This window comes from Bos indicus x Bos taurus, chromosome 27 (assembly GCF_003369695.1).
Source record: "Bos indicus x Bos taurus breed Angus x Brahman F1 hybrid chromosome 27, Bos_hybrid_MaternalHap_v2.0, whole genome shotgun sequence".
NCBI lineage: Eukaryota > Metazoa > Chordata > Mammalia > Artiodactyla > Bovidae > Bos > Bos indicus x Bos taurus.
Genome location: NC_040102.1, coordinates 2,821,713 through 2,840,039, shown reverse-complemented (window position 1 = coordinate 2,840,039; position 18,327 = coordinate 2,821,713). Strand labels below are relative to the sequence as shown.

The 18,327-nt window shown below is 37.9% G+C and overlaps 1 protein-coding gene across 3 annotated transcripts in view; it reads left to right on the top strand.

Annotated features, from left to right (window-relative positions):
• Positions 1-18,327, top strand: part of CSMD1 (CUB and Sushi multiple domains 1) — a 2,076,272-nt gene that overhangs the window by 1,441,246 nt on the left and 616,699 nt on the right. For all 3 annotated transcript variants that reach the window (XR_003509135.1, XM_027530260.1, XM_027530259.1), the window contains exon 8: positions 16,764-16,851. Coding sequence is in view for 2 of the 3 variants with exons in the window: in XM_027530260.1 (XP_027386061.1) it covers positions 16,764-16,851 (88 nt within the window). In the remaining variant the exon portion in view is untranslated. The remainder of the gene's footprint in view (positions 1-16,763; positions 16,852-18,327) is intronic.

The following is an 18,327-nucleotide window of genomic DNA, read 5'->3' as shown; positions in this document are numbered from 1 at the left end:
GGATATTTGTTGGCAAAATAATGTTTCTTCTTTTTAATATGCTGTCTAGGTTGGTCATAACGTTTCTCCCAAGAAGTAAGCATCTTTTAATTTCATGGCTGCAGTCACCATCTTCAATGATTTTGGAGCCCCAAAAAATAAAATCTGCCACTGTTTCCACTCTTTCCCCATCTATTTGCTATGAAGTGATGGGACTGGATGCCTTGGTCTTTGTTTTCTGAACGTTGAAATTTAAGCCAACGTTTTAACTCTCCTCTTTGACTTTCATCAAGAGGCTGTTTAGTTCTTCTTCACTTTCTGCCATGAGGGTGCTGCCATCTGCATATCGGAGGTTTTTTATATTTTTTCCAGGCTCTTGGTTCCAGCTTGTGCTTCATCCAACCCCCCATTTCTCATGATGTGCTCTGCATATAAGTTAAATAAGCAGGGTGACAATATACAGCCTTGATGTATTCCTTTTCCTAGTTGGAACCAATCTCTTGTTCCATGTCCAGTTCTAACTGTTGCTTCCTGACCTGCATACAGATTTCTCAAGAGGCAAGTCAGGTGGTCTGGTGCTCCCATCTCTTGAAGAATTTTCCACAGTTTGTTGTGACCCACACAGTCAAATGCTTTGGCATAGTCAATAAAGCAGAAATAGATGTTTTTCTGGAACTCCTTTGCTTTTTCAATGATCCAGCAGATGTTGGCAATTTGATATCTGGTTCCTCTTCCTTTTCTAAATCCAACTTAAATATCTGGAAATTCATGGTTCACATATAGTCAAAGCCTGGCCTGGGAAATTTTGAGCATTACTTTACTAGCGTGTGAGAGGAGTGCAATTGTATGGTACTTTGAGCATTTTTTGGCATTGCCTTTCTTAGAGATTGAAATGAAAACTGACCTTTTCCAGTCCTGTGGCCACTGCTGAGTTTTCCAAATTTGCTGGCATATTGAGTGCAGCACTTTCACAGCATTATCTTTTAGGATTTGAAATAGTGCAACTGGAATTCCATCACCTCCACTAGCTTTATTCATAGTGATGCTTCCTGAGGACCACTTGACTTCACCTTCTAGGATGCCTGGTTCTAGGTGAGTGATCACACCATCATGATTATCTGGGTCATGAAGATCTTTTTTGTATAGTTCTTCTCTGTATTCTTGCCACCTCTTCTTAATATTTCCTGCTTTTGTTAGGTCCATACAATTTCTGTCCTTTATTGTGCCCATCTTTGCATGAAATGTTCCCTTTGTATCTCTAATTTTCTTGAAGAGGTCTCTAATCTTTCCCATTCTATTGTTTTCCTCTATTTCTTTGCACTGATAACTGAGGAAGGCTTTCTTATGTCTCCTTGCTATTCTTTGGACCTCTGCATTCAAATGGGTATATCTTTCCTTTTCTCCTTTGCTTTTTGCTTCTCTTCTTTGCACAACTATTTGTAAGGCTTACTCAGACAGCCATTTTGCTTTTTTGCATTTGTTTTTCTTGGGGATGGTCTTGATCACTGTCTCCTGTACAATGTCGCATACCCCTGTGCCATAGTTCATCAGGTACTCTCTCTATCACATCTAGTCCCTTAAATCTATTTCTCACTTCCACTGTATAATTGTTAGGGATTTGATTTCAGTCATACCTGAATGGTCTAGTGGTTTTCCCTACTTTCTTCAATTTAAGTCTGAATTGGGAAATAAGGACTTCATGATCTGAGCCACAGTCAGCTCCTTGTCTTGCTTTTGCTGACTGTATAGAGCTTCTCCATCTTTGGCTGCAAAGAATATAATCAATCTGATTTCAGTGTTGACCATCTGGTGATGTCCATGTGTAGAGTCTTCTCTTGTGTTGTTGGAAGAGGGTGTTTGCTATGACCGGTGTGTTCTCTTGGCAAAACTCTATTAGCCTTTGCCCTGCTTCATTCTGTACTCCAAGGCCAAATTTGCCGGTTGCTCCAGGTGTTTCTTGACTTCCTGCTTTTGCATTCCAGTACCCTATAATGTAAAGGACATCTTTTTGGGTGTTAGTCCTAGAAGGTCTGTAGGTCTCATAGACCCATTCAACTTCAGCTTATTCAGCATTACTGGCCAGGACATAGACTTGGATTACCATGATATTGAACGGTTTGCCTTGAAATGAACAGAGATATTCTGTCATTTTTCAGATTGCCTCCAAGTACTGTATTTTGGACTCTTTTGTTGACTATGATGGATTCTCCATTTCTTTTCTTTTTTTTTGAAATGTTATTCTTTTAATCCATTTGACATCCCAGATAGAATAACTCCTTCCCTTTCTTAGGACCAGCACCACTATAGATAACATGGACATGTTAAACTAAATAGATCTGTCCACGTTTGCAGCACCCGATCCTATCTTAGACCAATGTGGCAAAAACTGCCCGTGTGTAAATCCTTAGTCTTGGCTGATATTGTTCCTCTCCACAAGTAAGCTCATATCGAACTTGGTTACTCCCCAAAAGTTTTTTTATTTTTTTTTCTTTAATTTTATTTTATTTTTAAACTTTACAATATTGTATTGGTTCTGCCATATATCGAAATGAATCCACCACAGGCATACATGTGTTCCCCATCCTGAACCCTCCTCCCTCCTCCCTCCCCATACCATCCTCTGGGTCGTCCCAGTGCACCAGCCCCAAGCATCCAGTATCGTGCATCGAACCTGGACTGGCGACTCGTTTCATATATGATATTATACATATTTCAATGCCATTCTCCCAAATCATCCCACCCTCTCCCTCGCCCACAAAGTCCAAAAGACTATTCTATACATCAATGTCTCTTTTGCTGTCTTGTATACAGGGTTATTGTTACCATCTTTCTAAATTCCATATATATGTGTTAGTATACTGTATTGGTGTTTTTCTTTCTGGCTTACTTCACTCTGTAAAATTGGCTCCAGTTTCATCCACCTCATTAGAACTGATTCAAATGTATCCTTCTTAATGGCTGAGTAATATTCCATTGTGTATATATACCATAGCTTTCTTATCCATTTATCTGCTGATGGACATCTAGGTTGCTTCCATTTCCTGGCTGTTATAAACAGTGCTGCAGTGAACATTGAGGTACACGTGACTCTTTCAATTCTGGTTTCCTCAGTGTGTATGCCCAGCAGTGGGATTGCTGGATCATAAGGCAGTTCTATTTCCAGTTTTTTAAGGAATCTCCACACTGTTCTCCATAGTGGCTCTATTAGTTTGCATTCCCACCAACAGTGTAAGAGGGTTCCCTTTTCTCCACACCCTCTCCAGCATTTATTACTTGTAGACTTTTGGATCACAGCCATTCTGACTGGCGTGAAATGGTACCTCATGGTGATTTTGATTTGCATGTCTCTGATAATGAGTGATGTTGAGCATCTTTTCATGTGTTTGTTAGCCATCTGTATGTCTTCTTTGGAGAAATGTCTGTTTAGTTCTTTGGTCCATTTTTTGATTGGGTCATTTATTTTTCTGGAATTGAGCCGTAGGAGTTGCTTGTGTATTTTTGAGATTAGTTGTTTGTCCATTGCTTCATCTACTATTATTTTCTCCCATTCTGAAGGCTGTCTTTTCACCTTGCTTATAGTTTCCTTTGTTGTGCATAAGCTTTTAAGTTTAATTAGGTCCCATTTGTTTATTTTTGCTTTTATTTCCAATATTCTGGGAGGTGGGTCATAGAGGATCCTGCTGTGATGTATGTCGGAAATGTTTTGCCTATGTTCTCCTTTAGGAGTTTTATAGTTTCTGGTCTTACATTTAGATCTTTAATCCATTTTGAGTTTATTTTTGTGTATGGTGTTAGAAAGTGTTCTAGTGTCATTCTTTTACAAGTGGTTGACCAGTTTTCCCAGCACCACTTGTTAAAGAGATTGTCTTTAATCCATTGTATATTCTTGCCTCCTTTGTCAAAGATAAGGTGTCCGTATGTGCGTGGACTTATCTCTGGGCTTTCTATTTTGTTCCATTGATCTATATTTCTGTCTTTGTGCCAGTACCATACTGTCTTGATGACTGTGGCTTTGTAGTAGAGCCTGAAGTCAGGTAGGTTGATTCCTCCAGTTCCATTCTTCTTTCTCAAGATCGCTTTGGCTATTCGAGGCTTTTTGTATTTCCATACAAATTGTGAAATTATTTGTTCTAGCTCTGTGAAGAATACCGTTGGTAGCTTGATAGGGATTGCACTGAATCTATAGATTGCTTTGGGTAGTATACTCATTTTTACTAAATTGATTCTTCCAATCCATGAACATGGTCTATTTCTCCATCTATTAGTGTCCTCTTTGATTTCTTTCACCAGTGTTTTATAGTTTTCTATATATAGGTCTTTAGTTTCTTTAGGTAGATATATTCCTAAATATTTTATTCTTTTCGTTGCAATGGTGAATGGAATTGTTTCCTTAATTTCTCTTTCTATTTTCTCATCATTAGTGTATAGGAATGCAAGGGATTTCTGTGGGTTGATTTTATATCCTGCAACTTTACTATAATCATTATTAGTTCTAGTAATTTTCTTGTGGAGTCTTTAGGGTTTTCTATGTAGAGGATCATGTCATCTGCAAACAGTGAGAGTTTTACTTCTTCTTTTCGAATTTGGATTCCTTTTATTTCTTTTTCTGCTCTGATTGCTGTGGCCAAAACTTCCAAAACTATGTTGAATACTAATGGTGAAAGTGGGCACCCTTGTCTTGTTCCTGACTTTAGAGGAAATGCTTTCAATTTTTCACCATTGAGGATAATGTTTGCTGTGGGTTTGTCATATATAGCTTTTATTATGTTGAGGTATGTTCCTTCTATTCCTGCTTTCTGGAGGATTTTTATCATAAATGGATGTTGAATTTTGTCAAAGGCTTTCTCTGCATCTATTGAGATAATCATATGGTTTTTCTTTTTCAATTTGTTAATGTGGTGTATTATATTGATTGATTTGTGGATATTGATTTGCAGATATTGTAGAATCCTTGAATCCCTGGGATAAAGCCCACTTGGTCATGGTTTATGATCTTTTTAATGTGTTGTTAGATTCTGATTGCTAGAATTTTGTTAAGGATTTTTGCATCTATGTTCATCAGTGATATTGGCCTATAGTTTTCTTTTTTTGTGGGATCTTTGTCAGGTTTTGGTATTAGGGTGATGGTGGCCTCATAGAATGAGTTTGGAAGTTTACCTTCCTCTGCAATTTTCTGGAAGAGTTTGAGTAGGATAGGTGTTAGCTCTTCTCTAAATTTTTGGTAGAATTCAGCTGTGAAGCCGTCTGGACCTGGGCTTTTGTTTGCTGGAAGATTTCTGATTACAGTTTCAATTTCTGTGCTTGTGATGGGTCTGTTAAGATTTTCTATTTCTTCCTCGTTCAGTTTTGGAAAGTTGTACTTTTCTAAGAATTTGTCCATTTCTTCCACGTTGTCCATTTTATTGGCATATAATTGCTGATAGTAGTCTCTTATGATCCTTTGTATTTCTGTGTTGTCTGTTGTGATCTCTCCATTTTCATTTCTAATTTTATTGATTTGATTTTTCTCCCTTTGTTTCTTGATGAGTCTGGCTAATGGTTTGTCAATTTTATTTATCTTTTCAAAGAACCAGCTTTTGGCTTTGTTGATTTTTGCTATGGTCTCTTTTGCTTCTTTTGCTTTGATTTCTGCCCTAATTTTTAAAATTTCTTTCCTTCTACTAACCCTGGGGTTCTTCATTTCTTCCTTTTCTAGTTGTTTTAGGCATAGAGTTAGGTTATTTATTTGACTTTTTTCTTGTTTCTTGAGGTATGCCTGTAATGCTATGAACTTTCCCCTGTGGACTGCTTTTACAGTGTCCCACAGGTTTTGGGTTGTTGTGTTTTCATTTTCATTCTTTTCTATGCAAATTTTGATTTCTTTTTTGATTTCTTCTGTGATTTGTTGGTTATTCAGCAGGGTGTTGTTCAGCCTCCATGTGTTGGAATTTTTAATAGTTTTTCTCCTGTAATTGAGATCTAATCTTACTGCATTGTGGTCAGAAAAGATGCTTTGAATGATTTCTATTGTTTTGAATTTACCAAGGCTAGATTTATGGCCCAGGATGTGATCTATCCTGAAGAAGGTTTCATGTGCACTTGAGAAAAAGGTGAAATTGATTGTTTTGGGATGAAATGTCCTATAGATATCAATTAGGTCTAACTGGTCTATTGTATCGTTTAAAGTTTGTGTTTCCTTGTTAATTTTCTGTTTAGTTGATCTATCCATAGGTGTGAGTGGGGTATTAAAGTCTCCCACTATTATTGTGTTATTGTTAATTTCTCCTTTCATACTTGTTAGCATTTGTCTTACATATTGCGGTGCTCCTGTGTTGGGTGCATATATATTTATAATTGTTATATCTTCTTCTTGGATTGATCCTTTGATCATTATGTAGTGACCGTCTTTGTCTCTTTTCACAGCCTTTGTTTTAAAGTCTATTTTATCTGATACGAGTATTGCTACTCCTGCTTTCTTTTGGTCCCTATTTGCATGGAAAATCTTTTTCCAGCCCTTCACTTTCAGTCTGTATGTGTTCCCCGTTTTGAGGTGGGTCTCTTGTAGACAGCATATGTAGGGGTCTTATTTTTGTATCCATTCAGCCAGTCTTTGTCTTTTGGTTGGGGCATTCAACCCATTTACGTTTAAGGTAATTATTGATAAGTATGATCCCATTGCCATTTACTTTATTGTTTTGGGTTTGAATTTATACACCATTTTTGTGTTTCCTGTTTAGAGAATATCCTTTAGTATTTGTTGGAGAGCTGGTTTGGTGGTGCTGAATTCTCTCAGCTTTTGCTTGTCTGTAAAAGCTTTTGATTTCTCCTTCATATTTGAATGAGATCCTTGCTGGGTACAATAATCTGGGCTGTGGGTTATTTTCTTTCATCACTTTAAGTATGTCTTGCCATTCCCTCCTGGCTTGAAGAGTTTCTATTGAAAGATCAGCTGTTATTCTTATGGGAATCCCCTTGTGTGTTATTTGTTGTTTTTCCCTTCCTGCTTTTAATATTTGTTCTTTGTATTTTATCTTTGTTAATTTGATTAATATGTGTCTTGGGGTGTTTCTCCTTGGGTTTATCCTGTTTGGGACTCTCTGAGTTTCTTGGACTTGAGTGATTATTTCCTTCCCCATTTTAGGGAAGTTTTCAACTATTATCTCCTCAAGTATTTTCTCATGGTCTTTCTTTTTGTCTTCTTCTTCTGGGACCCCTATGATTCGAATGTTGTAGCATTTAATATTGTCCTGGAGGTCTCTGAGATTGTCCTCATTTCTTTTAATTCGTTTTTCTTTTATCCTCTCTGATGCATTTATTTCTACCATTCTATCTTCTAATTCACTAATCCTATCTTCTGCCTCTGTTATTCTACTATTTGTTGCCTCTAGAGTGTTTTTTATTTCATTTATTGCATTATTCATTATATATTGACTCTTTTTTATTTCTTCTAGGTCCTTGTTAAACCTTTCTTGCATCTTCTCAATCCTTGTCTCCAGGCTATTTATCTGTGATTCCATTTTGATTTCAAGATTTTGGATCAATTTCACTATCATTATTTGGAATTCTTTATCAGGTAGATTCCCTATCTCTTCCTCTTTTGTTTGGTTTGTTGGACATTTATCCTGTTCCTTTACCTGCTGGATATTCCTCTGTCTCTTCATCTTGTTTAAATTGCTGAGTTTGGGGTGTCCTTTCTGTATTCTGGCAGTTTGTGGAGTTCTCTTTATTGTGGCATTTCCTTGCTGTGTGTGGGTTTGTACAGGTGTCTTGTCAAGGTTTCTTGGTTAGGGAAGCTTGTGTCAGTGTTCTGGTGGGTGGAGCTTTATTTCTTCTCTCTGGAGTGCAATGAAGTGTCCGGTAATGAGTTATGAAATGTCTATGGTTTTGGGGTGACTTTGGGCAACCTGTATCTTGGAGCTCAGGGCTGTGTTCCTGTGTTGCTGGAAAATTTGCTTGGTATGTCTTGCCCTGGCACTTGTTGGCCCTTGTGTGGTGCTTGGTTTCAGTGTAGGTATGGAGGTGTTTATTGAGCTTCTGTCAATTAATGTTCCCTGGAGTCAGGAGCTCCCTGGAGTTAGGGTTTGGACTTAAGCCTCCTTCTTCCAGTTATTGGTCTTATTTTTACAGTAGTTTCAAAACTTCTCCTTCTATACAGCACCACTGATAAAACATCTACGTTAAAGATGAAAAGTTTCTCCACCGTGAGGGTCACCCAGAGAAGTTCACAGCATTACATGGAGAAGAGAAGAGGGAGGAGGGAGTTAGAGGTGACCCAAATGAGATGAGCTGGAATCAATAGAGGAGAGAGTGGGCTAGCCAGTAATCACTTCCTTATGTGCACTCCACAATTGGACCACTCAGAGATGTTCATGGAGTTATACAGAGAAGAGAAGAAGGAAGAAGGAGACAGAGGTGGCCAGGAGGATAAAAGGGGGAATGAAAAGGAGGGAGACAGATCCAGCCAGTAATCAGTTCCCTAAGTGTTCTCTACAGTCTGGAACACACAGAAATTCACAGAGTTGGGTAGAGTAGAGAGGGGTTAGGGAATAGACACAGGTGACCTGGTGGGGAAAAAGAGAGTCCAAAGGGGGAGAGAGCAGTCAAGCCAGTAATCTCGCTCCCTAGTGAAAAATGGGTCCTGAAGATTGGGTTCTTAAAGGTACATAATTGGTAAGAAATACATAAAAGCAAAAATTAAAAATCTAGAGTAGAGTTTGGAATTTCAAAAATACAATGTTAAAGAAAAGAAGAAGGAAAAGAAAGAGAGAAAAAACAAACAAAAATAAACAAAGTCGCAAAAATTATAAAGAAAATATAGGTACAAAATTGATAACAAATATCAAAAAGCAAAAGTTAAAAATCTAGAGTAGAGTCTGGAATTTCAAAAATACAATGTTAAAAAAAAGAAGAAAAAGAAAGAGAGAGAAAAAAGACAAACAAAAACAAAGTCACAAAAATTATAAAGAAAATATAGGTACAAAAGTGATAACAAATACCAAAAAACATAAATTAAAAATCTAGAGTAGAGTTTGGAATTTCAAAAATACAATGTTAAAGAAAAGAAGGGGAAAAAAAGTCACAAAAATTATAAAAAATATATATATGAAGTTTGCTTTAAAAAGAAATAGGGTCTTTTTTTTTTTTTTTGCAAAGTAATAGTAGGTTATAAAAGTGAAAATTAAAGGAATAATAGAGGACTTAAAAATTTTTTTTAAAATTAAAAAAAATAGAAAGAATGATTGTAAAAGTAGTAAAAATATATCTAGGACTTTCTCTGGTTTTGTTGTGGGTATTGTGGAGTCAGTTCATTTTCCGCTAGTTCCTTTGTCCTACTTATATTTCTCAAGATCTATAGGACCCTTCCTATGTATTCAGTACTAACCACAGGGTTTTAATCTATTGCCTGTAGCTTTCAAGGCGGTTCCCTCTGTTATAACTTCTTCTGTTTGCTGGTCTCTTCAGTGTCTGGTTTCCGCCCTGACACAAAGGGGATGGTGGTGGACACTTTTTTTTTTTAGGCTCACTTGTTCAGTCGTGCTGTGGGGAGGGAGGGACACTGCAAACAAATAACACTGGCGTGTGCTCACAGTGCCTCAGCCACACTGGGCCTGCCCCCGCTCATGGAACGAGTAGCCTCCCTGCCCACACTGCTCAGGCTCTAGGTTGCTCCGCCAGGAACCATCCGTGGCCGGCCCTGGGCAGCTTGCATCTCCCAGGTCTAAGCAGCTCAGGTTCAGGCACTCGGGTAGTCCTCAGAGACGCAGACTCGGTTGGGCCTGAGTTTTGTGCCCTTCCCAGGTCCAGCAGCTCAGGTGATGAGGTGTTTGGCCAGCGCAATTGCTGCGACTTATCGCCTCCCCACCGCTCGGTTATCTAGGTGTACAACCGGCACACATTCTCAGGTGGATGTTGACCGTCCAGACCACCAAGAAGTTTTAGTTAGCGAAAAAGCCTTCTTACAGTTTTGTAGATAATGTCTCTCTGGGGCTGTGATTGCCCCTCTCCGGCTCTGGCTGCCTGTCACTGGAGGGGGACGGTCTGCAACCAGCTATCTCTGTACAGTCTTTTGTTCTGTGTGCGGGCCTGGCAGTGTCTTAGGTTAGGGCTGGCTTTTCACGTGGTAGACATCCCACAGTCTGGTTTGCTAGCCCAAATTAGTTTGCTCAGATAGCGCTCAGGGTATTCAGGCCAGATCCTTACTCTAAGCGATGCAGCCCGCGCTGTGCCTCCCTGCCCAGCCCCTGCTTGCTAGTGGCGGGTGCAGGCATCTGCGCTGCTTCTCCGCTGGGGGAGGTACCGTAGGGATCGTAACCTGCAGGTTTTAATTGTTATTTATTTTTCCTCCCTGTTATGTTGCCCTCTGTGCTTCCAAGGCTCGGCACAGATTTGGCAGTGAGAAGGTTTCCCGGTGTTTGGAAACTTCTCTCTTTTTAAGACTCCCTTCCCAGGATGGAGCTCCGTCCCTTCCTCTTTTGTCTCTTTTTTTGTCTTATATATTTTTTCCTACCTCTTTTCGAAGAGATGGGTTGCTTTTCTGGGTGCCTGATGTCCTCTGCCAGCATTCAGAAGTTGTTTTGTGGAATTTACTCGGTGTTTAAATGTTCTTTTGATGAATTTGTGGGGGAGAAAGTGTTCTCCCCATCCTACTCCTCTGCCATCTTAGCTCCTCCCCTTTCTTCATTTCTTCTAAGGGGGTTTTGCCGGCAGTAGTAGATACAATGTTCGAGTTAAATTCTCCCATTCCAGTCTGTTTTAATTTGCTGATTCCTAAAATGTTGACTTTCACTCTTGCCATGTCCTGTTTGACTACTTCCAATTTGCCTTGATTCATGGACCTAACACTCCAGGTTCCTATGCAGTATTGTTCTTTACAGCATTGGACCTTGCTTCTATCACCAGTCACATCCACAACTGGGTGTTGTTTTTGCTTTGGCTCCATCTCTTCATTCTTTCTGGAGTTATTTCTTCACTGATCTCCAGTAGCATATTGGGCACCTACTGACATGGGGAGTTCCTCTTTCAGTATCCTATTATTTTGCCTTTTCATGTTCATGGGTATTTCACTATCCATCCATTAATCTGAGGTCCAAACTACTTCAGATCAAAGATGTGTGTCTTTGGCAACTTATTTCTATGTAAACTATACATTTGAAACCCTAATATTGTGATAATAAGAATTTGTTATCAGAAATGTCAACAATTCTTGTTTCACCTATTTCTATGTTCAGTCACTCAGTCATGTCCGAATCACTGTGACCCAATGGACAGAAAGTCGTGGTCAAATCTTTGTGTCCTTCACCATCTCCTGGAGCTTGCTCAAACTCATGTCCATTGAGTCAGTGTTGCCATCCAAGCATCTCATCCTCTGTTGTCCCCTTCTCCTTCTGCCTTCAGTCTTTCCCAGCATCAGGGTATTTTCCAATGAGTTGGCTCTTCAAATCAGGTGGCCAAAGTATTGGAGCTTCAGCATCAGTCCTTCCAATGAATATTCAGGATTGATTTCCTTTAGGATTGACTAGTTTGATCTCCTTGCAGCCCAAGGGACTCTCAAGAGTCTTCTCCAACACCAAAGTTCAAAAGCACCTATTCTTTGGCCCTCAGCCTTCTTAGCGGTCCAACACGCACACCCATATGTAACTATTTGAAAAACCATAGCTTTGACCACATGGACTTTTGTTGGCAAAGGAATGTCTCTGCTTTTTAATACACTGTATAGATTTGCCATAGCTTTTTTCCCAAGGAGCAAGTGTCTTTTAATTTCATGGCTGCAGTTAGCATCTACAGTGATTTTAGAGACCCCCCAAAATAAATAAAGTCTGTCACTGTTTCCATTTTTTCCCCATCTATTTGCCATGAAAGTGATGGGACTAGATGCCATGATCTGAGTTTTTTGAATGTTGAGTTTTTAGCCAATTTCATCTTCATCAAGAAGCTGTTAGTGTCTATGAAGCTTGTCAGTATATGCTTATCATTCTGGGATCAAAGCTGACAGCTGGTAGAGACAGTGCATATATTCAGTAGAAAGAAAAAAATATCAAAAATTCTATTATGCATATGAAAATGTCCCATGTGATGCTCTTTAAGTGAAAACAACCCTGTTATAGCTAAATGAAGGAAATTACTACAATACTGAAATATTGTGGAAATGAACATTTAATCAAGGTATTGGCTTTTGAGGAAAGAGTAATACGGATGCTTCATTCTTACTGTGATAAAGCATCTTGCAAATCAAAAAAGGGAAGTGCCTTAAAAAGTAGGTGTTGCTTTTTATTTCAGTAAAGCCTGAGTCCAATAAATGTTGAAATAACAAATATCAGTGTTGACTTATGCAAACTGATTTTAGCAGAAAAGCAATATCCCATAAACACACATGCCTAGCATGGGTTTTTTGACATCTAAAGGTCATTGATACAATGGAGATATTGCTACCTGAGAAATTTCAACTGTGTTTTGTGTAACAAGGTTCCTGATTGTTATGCAACTAGAAACATATGTCACCTCTCTGAAAGTTTAAAATGGTTAGAATTAGTCTCAAAATTAATCCAGCTGAAATATGTCTTTAGGTTTCTGAAGAAATAAATATCAACAATAAAAATATGCTATAATAAGTCACAGGAGCAATATCACTAAAAAGTGTGAGTTGACTTAAATGACTTCTATTTTGGATTATTAATCCAAAGGTATATTGCTGCTACTGCTGCTAAGTCACTTCAGTCGTGTCCGACTCTGTGCGACCCCACAGACGGCAGCCCACCAGGCTCCCCTGTCCCTGGGATTCTCCAGGCAAGAACACTGGAGTGGGTTGCCATTTCCTTCTCCAATGCATGAAAGTGAAAAGTGAAAGTGAAGTCACTCAGTCATGTCCGACTCTTAGCGACCCCCTGGACTGCAGCCCACCAGGCTCCTTTGTCCATGGGATTTTCCAGGCAAGAGTACTGGAGTGGGGTGCCATTGCCTTCTCCAAAAGGTGTATTAATATAAACTAAATTTTAACTTTGAAAAATGACATCTTACATGAAGATTTAATATTCCAGTCAATTCGTTGTTCTAGTGCTCTGAATGTGGCTAATGGTCTCATGTGGAAAGCCTGTGAATCTGGTCTTTTATACTGCAAGAAAATTGCCACCAGATGGCATTTGAACTAAAGCCTCATGGTTGGGACCATATGGCTTCCCATGTGTATGCTTGACTGGGTGATAACAGATGAATACACCTTTTTCCTTTACTTTTTGGTTCATTTTTAATATAAAAGGAATTTTATTATTAAGAATTTTAAAATTATTTTTAAAAGCCTCACTTTAATTTGCAAAGGCCTTTAATATGCACTATCTCATTATCTTACTGGAGCAAATGTAAGAAAAGAAACCTGGATCTGTCATCAATTGAGTGATAACTCTGTCCTCAGTTCTTTCTTGGAAAATGGGTTTGACATTATCTCCTCATGAAATGGTTGTAAGGATTCAGTTTAAAATGTGTATAAATGATACACGTAGTTTCTAGCCAAGATTAAATTGGCTTTAATTTAATCTTAAGTAAGGTTTAATTTTACATTATCATCATCATCATTCTTAGTACTTTATTTCTAATTACTTCTGATTGTTTCACTAATGTAAATCTTGTCTCTGCCACTGTATTTGTTTATGATATCCTTTTTCATATAAGTAATTTGTGTATACTTCTTTTGTGTTGATTGCTTCCTTTACTAGGGCACCAGTCTAGCTATATGATTTGTTCAAAAAACAAATATGTGTTGAATTTGAATTGATGATCGCAAGACATGTCCTCAAAGACCAGGATAATTTTCACTACTGAGCCAATCTTGTGTCCACTCACCCATAAGGGGTAAAGCCAAACTGTTGACACTGCGTTGTGGTGAAGGAAAGTGTAGCATTTATTGCTGGTGCCAAGGAAGGAGTCCTGATGGCTAGTGCCTAAAAGGCCTGAACTCCCCAAAGTCTTTCATGAAAAGGTTTTTAAAGACAAGGTGAGGGGAGGGAGGTTTATGGGTGTGTGATCAACTCATGGACATTCTTCTGATTGGTTGTTGGTAAGGTAATTGGGAGTCAGCATCATCAAACTTCTGGTTCCAACCAGTATGTGCTTGTGGTCAGCATGCAGTTAACCTCTTCCCCCTGGTGGGTGGGGCTTTCATTATCTTCAAAGCAGCTCAAAGGACATGGCTCCAAATGTTAGCTGTCTCTTAGGAGGAACTGAAGGTCCTTGACTTTGTTTACTGGCTAAAGTATTATTTTTTGTCTTGCTTGACTGTTTTCCTTTCTTCCTACATTTTCTCACTTCTCTAATTTAGTTTATTATTTTGAACTTGGGGAAGACTTAAGAGGCTCAAGTGTTCTATGGACAAGAAGAAGGCAGAAGACATGGGGGGATCTGTCCTGGGAAGGCCCTGTAGGGTCTGGCTCAGTTACAATTTAATAGGAAAAGCATGCTCCTTATTGCTCTACATACCTCATAGGAAGCTTGTGAGGGTCTAATGAGATAGTGTAAAAGCCAACATGCTATGAAAGAGTTATTTGATTATGTACACATTAATATAATTTCCACAGTTTAAATCTAAATTCATTCAAAGTCTTTTACAAACTATCTGATTTGTATCTCTTCATCCACATGTATAATTTTACATCTTACATTACTATTAGTTAATGATGGGTCATGAAACTACCTATTGAATATTCTAGTTTTGATTTTAAATTCTAAGGTTTTGACTGAAGTGTCATATATTTGTTAGTATCTATGGCATGTGTCCTATAATATTTGGTAAGATATAATTTGACAAAATTAGAGTTAAAATGATGGTAAGCCCAGGAAATCCTCTCTTTTGAGAATGTTTCTCTGCGGCATCAGGATCCTGCTTGAAGCAGATATATCACCGTCATTCTTTGTAACTTTAAGCTTCTGTTTTGAAAGGCATTAATTGCTGATGATGCTGATGGAATGGGTAGTTGAGTTTGAGGGACTCAATGTTTTCTTGTACATAACGTGTCACCATGGATTTCTATCATTATCCTGTTACACGCCTATCTCTGTTTGAGAAAATCAAACATATTTAATATTTATCTCTCATTTTTTTGTTATCTTCCTTCCATCTGCAAACTATTCAGACTTACCTATTTCATTCAGTGCACTCGGAGAATTCCAAATAAGCACTCTTTTTTTTGACTAAGTAAGCAGTTTTGACATTATCTTTGAAAAAGATCCAGAATATTTTGAGTTGATTTGTGTGGGTTCCTTCAATTTGTCATTAACTTTTTTTACTATCCATGTGAGGAAAAACAGAGACAGTATAGAGGTAGATCTTTCTAAGCCTTTAAGTTGTTGATAGCTCAGTTGGTAAAGAATTTGTCTGAAATGCTGGAGAGCCCAGTTCAATTCCTGGGTCAGGAAGATCCACTGAAGAAGGGATAGGCTATCCACTCCAGTATTCTTGGGCTTCCCTTGTAGCTCAGCTGGTACAGAACACACCTGCAATATGGGAGACCTGGGTTTGAACCCTGGGTTGGGAAGACCGCTGGAGAAGGGAAAGGCTATCCATTCCAGTATTCTGGCCTGGAGAATTCCATGGACTGTATAGTCGTGGGGTCACAAAGAGTCGGACACGACTGAGCAACTTTCACTTTCACTTTACTTTTGCTTTAGACCAGTGTGGTACACTAAAATAGTCAAGTAAGAACCACACTAATGTGGACACTTCCTCTGTAAACAGTGATAGCCATTCACCTTGAGGAGGATGACTTGACACAGTAATAACTGTTTTACTTGAGCAAATGTGGGAGTTATATAGCTGATGATGGTGGAAAAAATATGGTGAAAGTTAAATTCTTTATTGAGGTTTGAATAAGTTCAAGAGAATAGAAGAGGAACTAAAAAAAAAAAAAAAAAAAAGAATAGAAAATAAATTTTAGAGATGTTTTAGTAGACCACTGACTACAGATTAAAAAACCTGTATTGTAACAAGAGGGTACCAAGAGTTACAAATTTGAAATTCAAGCATGATAAGGCCCAGAGTGAAAAAGAGATGATCACTACTAGCTAACAGAAAGGTCTTCCCAGAAGCATTCCTGCAGGCTTCTTCTCATGTGTCCTTGTACTGAATGTGGTCACAAGACCACTATTGAATATTCCTGGAAAGAGAGCATGTCACCTTGATTAGATTAGACTACTCAGATAGTGGGATGGTTACTGGAGAAGGGGCCACTCTAACAAGCAAATGAATCCTTTAAAAACTAATCTGTGATTGTACAACATCCTAGCAGGAGGAAAGATTCTTTATACACAGATTCAAAAAATAAATCAGGACACTGCACAAGAAAATTGTTATTTGTTTGACTTAAATGATAAGCATTCTTCATGTTTACAATATAATAAGTAATTTTATGTGAAATATCTCTTGTATAGATCTTAATAGATAATTAACACTTCCATTTCATCCATGGAAGTGAATGAAAGCTATCTTCTATATAAGCTAAGCTGTTTATGGCATGATGCTCTTTTTTTTCCCATCATGCTATTAATTGTAAGTTGTCATAAAGGTGATCTTAATGAGAAAATGTTAATTGTATTAAGACTTCTTTAGTAGAAGAAAGAGTTCCAGCTGAAGATTGTTGGCCTTCTCTGTAAAAGTATGTTTTTTAAGAATAAGAGTAGATTTATTTTATTCTAGCTAAACTGTCTGAATTCTTAAAAGAAATCACGTTAAGGCATCATCATTAAAGAGCCAAATCTGTCTAATATAATGTCATTATATGGATACTTCCTGAGCAGTATCATCATGTTTCTTTCTATTACAGTAACGCAAGGAGGTGTGGCTTTGGTCTCCGACATGTGTCCAGATCCTGGGATTCCAGAGAATGGCAGAAGAGTGGGTTCGGACTTCAGGTAGGAGAAAAAAGTATTTATTTCCATAGCACGTTACTTTCTAACTCATTATAATTTCATGCTGTAGTTTTAATTATCTTACCTTTTGATTTAAAGGTGCAACTTCTTAATTATCATGCAGCTATAATATCTGTAGAATTCTAAAACACATTGAGGTGGAAAATTCCAGATACTCCAGAGTCTGTTCCTTTCAGTGTATAAGCCAGTAGTAAAAATCCAGCTTGATGGGTCTGAATAAAATTTGTGTACAAGACTTTTTTTTTCTGATTTTAATTTGCTACTGTCCCATATAGGCTTTCCTGGTGGTTCAGTAGTAAAGAATCCACTTTCCAGTGCAGGAGACACAGGAGATGTGGGTTTTATTCTTGGGTCAGGAAGATCCCCTGGAGAAGGAAATGGCAGTCCACTCCAGTATTCTTGCCTGGAGAATCTCATGGACAGAAGAGCCTGGTGAGCGATAATCCATGGGGTCACAAAAGAGTGGATACAACTGAGCAACTAAACGACAACAACACCTTCCTATGAAAAGAAAATTGTTAAGTGTTAGTCACTTATTTGCCGGACTCTTTGCAACCCCATAGACTGTAGCCCTCCAGTCTCCTCTGTCCATGGGATTCTCCAGGCAAGAATACTGGAGTGGGTTGCCATTTCCTTTTCCAGGGGATCTTCCTCACCCAGGGATTGTACCCTGGTCCCTTGCATTGCAGGCAAATTCTTCATCATCTGAGCCAATTCTAATGTAGTTTATTGTTTTTAAAAATAGATAATGAAAAATTTAGCTATAGTCATAATTATTTCCTTAAACTTTTATAATAATGAATGTGAGTGTCAATCAATGCAGTTTATGAAAAAAATGTTATGATTCATTTTATTAGATTATGATTAGTAGACTGCTTTATAGTTGATACATTATGAATAAAGTAACGATTATAATAGTGATTTCTTTTTAGAGTTTTGTCTTTAATTAGTTCAATAAATTGAACATTCTCTAGCTTACAAGATGAATACTAGTATTAGAAGTAAGCTGCAAAGTCAAAGAGTAAAGAGGAGCAAGAGCAAGTTTTTCTTCCTTATAATCTCATTATTTTTGAAAAAGAAACAGAAAAAGAGAGTTGAGCCTGCTAAAGTGAGCTGAAAATTGAATGAGAGCAGTGATACTTTTAGAGTAGGAAGAAGAAATGTTACTCGGTGAAACTGGAGTAGCAGCGTCTCTTTTTTATGACTAGAGGAAATAATAAAATTGTAGAGTGGCTGTAACGAAGTTAGTAAAATGACATAAATATATATATATATATATATATATATTTACATATATATATATATTTACATGAAAAGGAAACACAAGTATAGATGTGCTACTGAAATACTTTTGACAATAGCATTTTTCTTATTTTAAATGGAATAGACAACTGGAATGGTTACAGTTGTTGACTGAACACACACACACAATTTAAAGAGTTGTGAGTTAAGTTTTAT